The sequence below is a fragment of the Stomoxys calcitrans genome, chromosome 2 (genome assembly GCF_963082655.1).
Source record: "Stomoxys calcitrans chromosome 2, idStoCalc2.1, whole genome shotgun sequence".
Taxonomy (NCBI): domain Eukaryota; kingdom Metazoa; phylum Arthropoda; class Insecta; order Diptera; family Muscidae; genus Stomoxys; species Stomoxys calcitrans.
In genome coordinates, this window is record NC_081553.1 from 57,894,757 (window position 1) to 57,904,745 (window position 9,989).

At 39.0% G+C, this 9,989-nt stretch overlaps 1 protein-coding gene across 1 annotated transcript; it reads left to right on the plus strand.

Moving 5' to 3' along the window:
- Positions 1–3,288: 3,288 nt before the first annotated feature.
- LOC131994669 (uncharacterized) lies at positions 3,289–9,580 on the plus strand. Its single transcript, XM_059361460.1, has 2 exons — positions 3,289–7,353; positions 7,393–9,580. Exons 1-2 carry the CDS (start codon positions 3,289–3,291, stop codon positions 8,353–8,355), a joined length of 5,028 nt encoding a protein of 1,675 aa, XP_059217443.1. The 3' UTR covers positions 8,356–9,580.
- Positions 9,581–9,989: the final 409 nt, after the last annotated feature.

Sequence of the window (9,989 nt, forward strand, 5' to 3'; positions counted from 1 at the left end):
TCGAACCGTTAAGGAATTAGCCGAAGGATACTAATTTATTGGATCACGTCCACCGCTCAACTTGTATATTCCCCCAAATCCGATCAAACACTATGGAGAAAAGGTATGTAAGTTTATTGGTGTGTGAACGGTTAGGCTTTTGATAAAAAAGAAACGAACTGCTAAGAAATCTAAATTATCTGAGGACCGAATATATTGTACATATTCGTTAAATTCTCGTATCGAAAAAAAATTGCATTAAAGATTTCAATTCTGTGTTGAGGTTTGCACATAGTCCGCATAATTACTATTATAACCCCGCTTTTATTAAAAGTGCTTTTTACGAAAGCGCCTTTTTCTGTTACATTGAAGTAATATATCTAACATATCGGTCATGGCTTCACGAGCATGACAATCGCATTTTATGGTTACCGAATTAACCTCAATCAACACTACGAAGAAGAGGCAAGAGTAAAGTAAAGTCATACTTTCATCGCCTCATTGCACTATTTTCTGTTTTACCATTTAACACGTTCCTCTTATTCTGCTGTTTGCTTTTCTGTATGGATGTTGATAAAACATCAGAATCGAAAAGAAACTCTTATAGAATCAGTTTGGCAAAAGAGACTTTTTACAAGAGGAAGAAACCTTGAAAACTTTACTACTCTCTTATTGCTTAATTATTTTTTCTACGGCTACAAAAAAAAAAAAAAAAGAAAAAGTACAACTCGAACTCCCATACTTATTTTCCCCAGTTAGAAATCCAATTACATAGTCTTTATTCAAGACTCTCTTAGAAATATATTTCTCTGGCTTGGGTTCTCTTTTTTCAACATTGCAAAAAAAAAAATACAAAAAAAAAAAAAGCACTATACTCCTCAGTCTCTGCTGCCGTGATCACGCCGACGTAAACGTGATAATTACTGCAACAGCCAGCAGCGCATTACAATACCACAACCAGCAGTGCATCACAACTTGACTCTCTTTTTTCAAGTATTAGGCGCGGCCATCGTTGCAGACATCCCATCTCCATCTCTCTGCATTGATTTTATTTTTTTATATATATGAGCTCTTCTACTGAGAGGTTAGTTAAACGCCGGTTGACTGCTTGCCTGTCATTCTTATCGATGTGTGACTTGAAAAAATTTGTCAAAAACTGTACGAATGATTTTTTAAAGAATGCATGCATAGTGATAGTTGAAGAAAAAAAGAAGGCAAATTTATTTTAAGTGCGTTTATTAAGAAACCTCGAGTTGTTGTATAAAATAGAAGAATTTAAAAGAAATAAATAGTTATTGTGCAGAGTGAGAAAAAAAAAAAAGTTTTTTAGAGAATTTTATGAAAGTTTGAAGGAAAAGGAATATTTTTCACAATTTGAATTGAGGAAAATAACGAAAGAGCACAGAGTAAAAAAATTAGTGCACTAATTTGGAAGAATTAAAGAAAATTTACAATTGAAATTGTCTCCATGTGGATTATAATAGTCAAGCTGGCTGCAGAGTCTTTTTTCCATAACGGATCACGGCACATGGTTTATGACTAGACGAGAAGAGTGAGGAAGATTCGACCGGTTACCGAGGGGAAAAATATGGTGAGTGTATTTGTACATATGACATATATGAGGGTCGTTTAGAAAGTTAACCCCATTAAAGTTGCTAGGAGCAAAATCATTTACTAATACTGCCTTCGTGGGAGAAGTGAACAAACCTGTATATATTCTGTCATATACTATGCATATTGGAAAGGAAATTGACTAATCGGTCTACGCATACCACTGGGTTATGGCACTGTGTTAAACTTTGGTCTTATTGAATATTTCCATCCCATCTGTAAAACAAAATACATAAAATTTTGAAGTTGTTGCAAAACCTACCAAAAACTGGTTCAAATTTGCTCACAATTTATTGATTCAAGCTTATATTTGTTAAAAAAAAAAAAAAAGTCAGAATTTTGAAAATTGAAAAAAAGCAAAAAAAGAATTTTTTTTTCTCTTTCTACTATTTTCTTTCTCATTCTTACTATATGCATCTAAATTTTGATAATTTCTTTCGGCATACCCAAAAAAAATAAAATTATTTTAAAGTCATATTAAAAAGCAAAAAACGCGAAAGTCCAACAGCCAAATCAAAAACCGCTACAGTGACTTTAAATTGCATGGTACGTGTGGGTGCGAACAACCAATAGCAGCCAAGAACACAAAATTTGCCAAGGAAAGCTGAGTTCATTGACCCACAGAAGAAGAGAGAGGGAAAGTTGCCGACAGTGTCTAGTTGAGGCTATTACAACTGGTCAAAGATTGAATGGATCATAGAGCATGCAATAGAAAGGGATTTAAAGATATTATTTGGGGATTTAATTGATGCCTTTGTTACCAAAAGGAAAACCACTGATAATACCCAGAACGCAAAAGTCGAATATTTTAGATATTCCCTTATTTTGAAACATATATGATCGCTGGGATTTGAAAACGCTTTCTTAATACATTTATTTGAAAGTCGCCATAATGCAAAAAAAAAAACAACAATAAAAGCTTAGTATTTAATTGGCCATCTTACGAAAATTGCTTATGAAAATTCTTATTGGTTGACATATAAAACCTTCACAGGAAAGAAATTATATAATTTATCATTTGCATTGTCTGAAGTTTAACTTGTTTTTTGGTGGATTAAGGACTTAGCGAGAAACCGAGTATATCCTATCAGATTTCATAGGTTTGTGAACCCTAAGGAAACAATTTTACGACGTTTTACATACTAAAAGCTGCGCTGGAATAAGGATTGATTCCAAGAACTTGGTTCGTTTGGTTTATCACCTTTATTTCTCACGTTTTATTTTCACGATATATATATTCAGCAAAGTGTCCCTACAATCGTGATACAAAATTATTTTCAGTTTAATTTTTTCTGCTTTATGGTCAGCGTATTTTGGCCAAGTTTCGCCACTAACTTGGTTACCATTCTGATATCTATTTTGTCTGAATTACTTTCACATGCAAACTGCCAGATTATTTCCAAGGATTTGAAGATAATTAGGATTTCACTTTGTGATTTTTGGAATTTTTTGATTTGGAATTTGAAGATTTCACCTTATAAACTGATTTGACTGTTTCCTACCTGATTTCTATTGTTTTGAGATTTTTTTAATAAAATGGCTTCGCAAAAGTTTATTTTCTTTTCTGACCAAGTGGTCACTTTCTGCGCGAATTTTTCTGACATACCACTTGAGGATCATACGGCCTCCGGTCTACAAGTGGAATTGGACGATTTGGAACGCCGTTGGCGTCAGCTTGTTGGCATATATGAGGCTGAGATGACATCTCAGGACCCGGCTTACACTGAATCTATACGCACGTCCGTACATTCGAAGTTTTCAGAGTCTTGCAAGGTTTACAAAAGCTGCAAGGCGTCAATATTGGACCTAGTTCAGATTGAAAGACAGAAGCTGGAAAGTGCCACACAGCAGAAAAGACCTGAAGCAAAAGTCGTAGATGAAAGTGGTTACGCCTTAAAAGTTCCTCCTTGTGATACGGAGTGCTTTAGCGGTGGCTATGACAAATGGCCTAGTTTTAGGGATATGTTTACGGCCATTTATACTAAACATCCCAAGCTATCGGCAGCACAGAAACTGTTCCATCTCAGGGCCAAGACTCGCGGTGAGGCCAATCAAATTGTAAAACAATTTGCGCTCACCGATAACAATTTCGACTTAGCATGGGAGTCCTTACGGCAACGGTATGAAAACCATCGTATTCTTGTCAATCATCAACTGAGGAAAATTTTCGAAATCGATAATGTGACTTCGGAAAGGGGAAAAGCTCTCAGGAATCTACAATACACTGTAAATAACTGCCTTGCGGTCTTAAAAACTTATAATATTTCGGTAATGTCATGGGATCCCTTCCTAGTGTATTGGGTTTCTTCGAAACTGCCGGAAGAAACTTTAACAGCATGGGAAAATTCGATTCATGACCACAAGAGGATGCCAACCTGGTGCCAGTTAGACGATTTTATATCGAAACGGTGGAACATGTTGGAATCGATTTCCGACATGAGGAAACCTTCCAGTACTTCATCGACTGCCAATAGGTCACAGAGTTTCCACACTAAAACTGACGCGACCTACCGTCCGTGCAAAGTATGTCGCCAAAACCATGCTTTAAGAGCCTGTCCCAAGTTCAAATCGTGGTCGCTTAGCGAGAAGCAAAGATTTGTAACTTCTAATAAGGTCTGTGAGAACTGTCTCTCTTACGGTCATAGCGAACAGAACTGTCAAAGCGAAAATGTTTGTCAAAAATGTCATAGAAAACATCATACCATGCTACATCCAGAAACAAATGAAGCGCAGAATCGTAATGAGAATACGAGGCCAATGAACGTAGAGGCTGGCTCCAACCAACGGGTACCTCAAAATCAGTCAGCATCCTTCCATATAGATACATATTATGATGAACATCCATCAACGTCGGAGGCCGCATACCCAGCGCCATTCAATGTCCAATCGCATTTCCATGACTCCGGAGAAGGAACTGTCTTGCCTACTGCCTTGGTAGAAATAGACCATTTAAATACACTTTTTACTGTTAGAGCATTCATCGATCAGGGTTCTCAGGAATCATTCATTTCAAATAGGATAATTAATAGACTATCGATTCCTACCAAGAAATCCTTGACAAGAATATCAGGACTAGGAGGAATTGTTCTTGAGAACTCCTCCAAACTGTGTCATATAACATTGAAGGCACGAACATCTGATTTTAGACTGCGCACATCGGCCATAGTTGTTTCGGGCTTAAATCACCTTATGCCAGGGGTTCCAACACCGGTTTTAGACTGGTCGAGATTGAACCGCCTGGAACTAGCTGATCCAACCTTCTTTAAACCTGGGTCCATAGATATGCTATTAGGTAGCGACGTTTTGCCGTCGATTATCAAATCTGGTGTCCAAAAGAACATCTCAGGCAACCTATTGGCACAAAATACTGAATTTGGTTGGTTGGTTAGTGGTCCGCTGAAGACTCGTGCGGTTTCAGTTTTCGCTTCCTGGATAACGTCTCCTGACACGCTGAATGAGGACATTCGGAAATTTTGGGAGATAGAGGAGGTTCCTGTTTCAAAACCTGTGTCCGAAATTGATGCCTGGTGTGAGGAGTTTTACCGGAGAACCACAACTCGCCTGCCAGACGGAAAATACATGGTCAGACTGCCATTTCAACAAGACCTCCCCTCTGAAATGATTCTCGGGTCTTCGAGACGCGCCGCAATGGGACAATTCCTTAGAATGGAGAAAACTTTAGCAAATTCTCATGCGCTATCATCCGAATATTCTAAGGTTCTATTCGAATATTTGACTCTAGAACATATGGAGCTGGCCCCACCAGTTGAAATACATGAGAATTCTCGATATTCCTCCTTTTACTTACCACATCATGCTGTAATAAGACCTGAGAGCGCATCCACCAAAGTAAGGGTGGTTTTTAACGCTTCCAAAAAATCTTCCACCGGCGTTTCTCTAAATGACATTTTGTGTACCGGCCCGACTCTTCAAAATGACTTAATGAATGTAATACTACGCTGGCGATTCTACAAATATGTTTTCAATGGCGACATCGAAAAGATGTATCGCCAAATTTACATTCATGAAGATGACAGGCCATTCCAAAAAATACTGTTTCGAAAATCGTCCTCTGAGGAAATTCAGGACTTTTATCTGAAAACTGTTACATTTGGTGTAAACTGCGCACCTTATTTAGCAATACGAACGTTATTGCAACTGAGTGAAGAGGGGAAGGCTACGCATCCAAAAGCTGCAGACATTCTTCAGCATCAAATTTATGTAGACGATATATTGTCTGGCGGGCACACAGTAACAGAAGCGCGAACCTACATTTTGGAGCTGATAGATTTGTTAAGTTCTGCTGGATTCCCATTAAAGAAAATGACTGCAAATCACCCTTCGATACTCCAACATTTACCCCCCGAGGATCTTCTAACCGAAGACTTTTTAAAATTTGAGGAGACCAGCGAAACAAAAACGTTAGGCATACGATGGAATGCCATGACTGATCAATTTTTCTATAAGATAACGAATATATCTGTTCCTTCGTCCCCAATAACCAAGAGGAAAATCTTGTCAATTGTTGCAAAGCTTTTCGATCCAGCAGGCTGGCTGTCTCCAATCATTGTATTGGCTAAAATTCTAATGCAGCAACTTTGGATAGATGGGACCGAATGGGATGAGGAGGTCAAACCGCATTCTTTAGAAAAATGGGATATATTCATATCTAATCTCCCCGAGATAGAAAACTTGAAAATCCCTCGTTGGATACGTTACTCTCCTGAGGGCAAGATTCAAATGCACGGATTTTGTGATGCCTCAGAAAAGGCGTACTGTGCCTGCATTTACGTTATAACAACGTCTGCTACTAATGTTACAACTTCATTCTTATTAGCGTCTAAAAGCAAGGTAGCCCCATTGAAGACAATCAGTTTGCCAAAGTTAGAGCTTTGCGGGGCAAGATTATTATCCAAATTGACAAAATCTGTTTGTCAAAATTTAAGCTCAACTGTATCTGAAATATATCTGTGGTCTGATTCCACAATTACCTTGGCTTGGTTACAAAAGCCTCCGTTTCATTGGAAAACATTTGTAGCCAACAAGGTTTCTGAAATCTTGGACAACGTTGGTAACGTCAGTTGGAGACATGTTCCAACTAATGAAAATCCGGCCGACATAGGCACTCGTGGATGTACCGCAACCAAACTTAATGAAAATCATTTGTGGTGGCATGGCCCACCTTGGCTAGTAAAATCGACGGAATATTGGCCAAAACAAACCACGTACAAAGAACCAACACTGGAAAGGAAAATTGTGGTGTGTCAAACACAAGTTCATGCACAAGAGGTACTAGAACGGTTTTCATCTTTGGATCGAGCACTACGAGTCATTTGTTTTATGTTTCGATTTATTCGAAAATGTCAGAAACGATATGATGGCCATATCCAAGCTAATTTTATTACATCTCAGGAAATTCATTTTGCGAAATACAGACTGATCCAACTCGCCCAGATGTCACACTTTCCTGCAGAATATCAGGCCGTAGAATCTCGCCAAGCCATAAATTCTAAAAGCAGGCTTTTGACACTGAACCCGTTTTTAGATGAAGGTGGACTGTTGCGTGTCAACGGCCGCCTAGCGAATTCGGACCTGAGTTACAATGAGCGCTTTCCCATAATACTGCCTGAAAATTCGAAATTTTGTAAACTATTTATCGATTTTACGCACAAAATCCTATTACATGCTGAACACCAAACCATGCTGCGTAACATTCGGCAAGAGTTTTATGTTATTCGCTTGAAAAGTGCAATACGACACTGCGTTCGAAACTGTAAGATATGCACTGTGTACAAGCACAAGGTTAGAAACCAAATAATGTCTGCCCTACCCGCTGAAAGGTGTACTTTCTCTTTACCTTTTACTCACACGGGAATCGATTTTGCTGGACCATTCGAATTAAAGACGTCCAAAATTCGAAACGCCAAACTACAAAAGGGTTATGCTGCAATTTTTGTTTGCTTATCGACGCGTGCTGTTCACTTAGAGGCCTGTTCGGATTTATCGACTGAAGCTTTCCTCTCCACTTTTAATCGCTTTGTAGGAAGAAGGGGTTTTCCTAAAAAGGTTTTTTCCGACAACGGAACTAACTTCATAGGTGCAAATAGAACCCTTGTGAGGGAGTTCAAGGAATTTCTGAAAGCTTCTGAAAAATCTGTTATTGAGAAATATGGTATGCACGGGTTTTCTTGGCACTTCATACCGCCCCACGCTCCACATATGGGAGGCTTGTGGGAGGCGGCTGTGAAGAGTATGAAAACACATTTTCGAAAGGTTGCCTCGAACATGAAGTTCACATTTGAGGAGTTTTCCACCCTTTTAGTGCGAATTGAGAGTGTACTGAACTCGCGACCACTGTCTCCTATCAGCGAAGACCCCACTGATCTTATTCCACTGACTCCTGGCCACTTAATTAGAGGGGCCGCTTTGATGGCCATACCTGAGGAATACTCAGATAATTTATCGTTGATGAATCGTTGGCAAAGACTGAAAACTTTGCAAATACTGTTTGCTAAGAGGTGGAAAAATGAATATGTATCAGAATTACAAAGAAGATACAAATGGAAGACTACTCAGCTTAATTTGGAAAAAGACGATTTTGTTGTCGTCAAAGATGACAATCTTCCCCCCACGGAGTGGTGTCTGGGAAGAGTATTAAAAGTTTTCACTGGAAAAGACTCCAAGGTTCGTGTTGCGGAAATACGCACACAGAATGGAACACTTATTCGTCCTTTAGTTAAACTATGCATTCTACCCAAAGCCTAGTCGTTAGCCTTAGTAAAACACGTTCACACACTCAATAAAACTTACATTCTAGCACATCATCTAGCGCACCAAAATGTCGCATTTGTAAAAATCGACATTACCTTAAAAATTGCCCAGAGTTCCAGCGCATGTTCGTGGCCAAAAGACGAGACGTAATAAGAGAAAAGGGCTTCTGTTACAACTGCCTTGGCACAGCTCACACCCGGAACTGGTGCCCATCCAGAAGCAAATGCATGGTGTGCCAGCTTAACCACCATACCATGGTTCACGTGGCTAAATCACCCAACCCTAAGGCGGCAAGTCAACCCAGGGAATCATCCAACACTCACGAGTACCACCGAAGCCGAACTAGCTCCCATAAACCATCATCATCACGGACCAAAAAACAATCGAACAATAGGCAACGAAGTTCACCACAAAACAAGAGAACCAGCAACCATAAGCCGCACTTTAAAGAACGGTTGAGCCGACGTTCTAGAGTTCATGTGTTTTTGCCTACGGCTCTAGCTCGTGTTCGAACCTCTGAAGGCCCGGCAAAGGCCAGATTACTACTGAGTTCAGGCGAAGTTCAGACGGTGATACTCCAGGCCCTGGTAGACAGATTGAATCTTCAAACGATAAAAAGGGACAGTAAGACTTACTGTACCCTAAATTTAGAATCTTACCATGATCCGATGGTAAAAATTCAAGTAACCGGCCTTGTTCACTCCCGTTTCCATACAACTCTTCCAACAACTACAACGGCAGCAAAACTTCGTACAATTTATGACACCCTGCATGACTTAGCCGATCCACACTTCTGCAATCCATCAAATGTCGAAATTCTGCTGGCCAACGATAATTTACCAAAAATATTAAGAGCTGGAATGATTCAAACGTCCTCAAATATGCCGATAGCTCAAAGCACCATCTTTGGGTGGATCATCTCTGGAGCTTGCCATTATTAAATTGCATTCCTGCAAGGCGGGCGGCATGTTGAACCCAGTTCAACAACAATCTTTGCCGTTCTCCAAAATCTGCCCCATTTTAGTCATAAGAACATGAATTAAATGAAATTATTAAAATATGAACTTTTTCATGACCCTTAACATAAATACCAATATATGAATTAATATTTGCAATATGGCAACCCTAGCCATGTTAACTATTGTACTAAATTTAAACACACATAGCTGTCTTCTTCTAACTTTAAATTATATTGCTGAAATACATTTTTTAATGTTAACCGATACATTTTATATGATGCCTTGGTTACCTTTGCCACTGCCATCTTTTACTTGTGCAGCAGCAACGATAGAAAGCGGTAAGGGTCATCAGGCTAATAAAACTGTTCATCACTTGGAAACTGAAACTGTGCCTATTTTCTTCATTTTTATTTGGGTTCCTTACACTTCCGGGAGATTTAATTCCATCCAACTACAGTCCACTAGAAGGGTCTACCGGAGTTGTACACAAAGTTTGGCAAAGCAGAACTTAAAACGCTTTCACTTGTTTTAATTAATTTTTTTTTTTGCTTTTTATTAAACAAAAAACACATCAAATGGTCACAAATGTCAGCGAAACGCATGACGCAAACTGTTAATTTTTAAAAACTAAAAAAGAATTAGCAAATGCTAAGTTAAAGCCATACGAAC

What these genes read in the sequence shown, in the direction of transcription:
- LOC131994669 (XM_059361460.1), top strand. Translation starts at nt 3,289, where the DNA reads ATGACATCTCAGGACCCGGCTTACACTGAATCTATACGCACGTCCGTA. An exon ending in AAAGTGCAATACGACACTGC is followed by an intron (nt 7,354 to 7,392) that starts GTTCGAAACTGT and finishes TACAAGCACAAG; the next exon opens with GTTAGAAACCAAATAATGTC.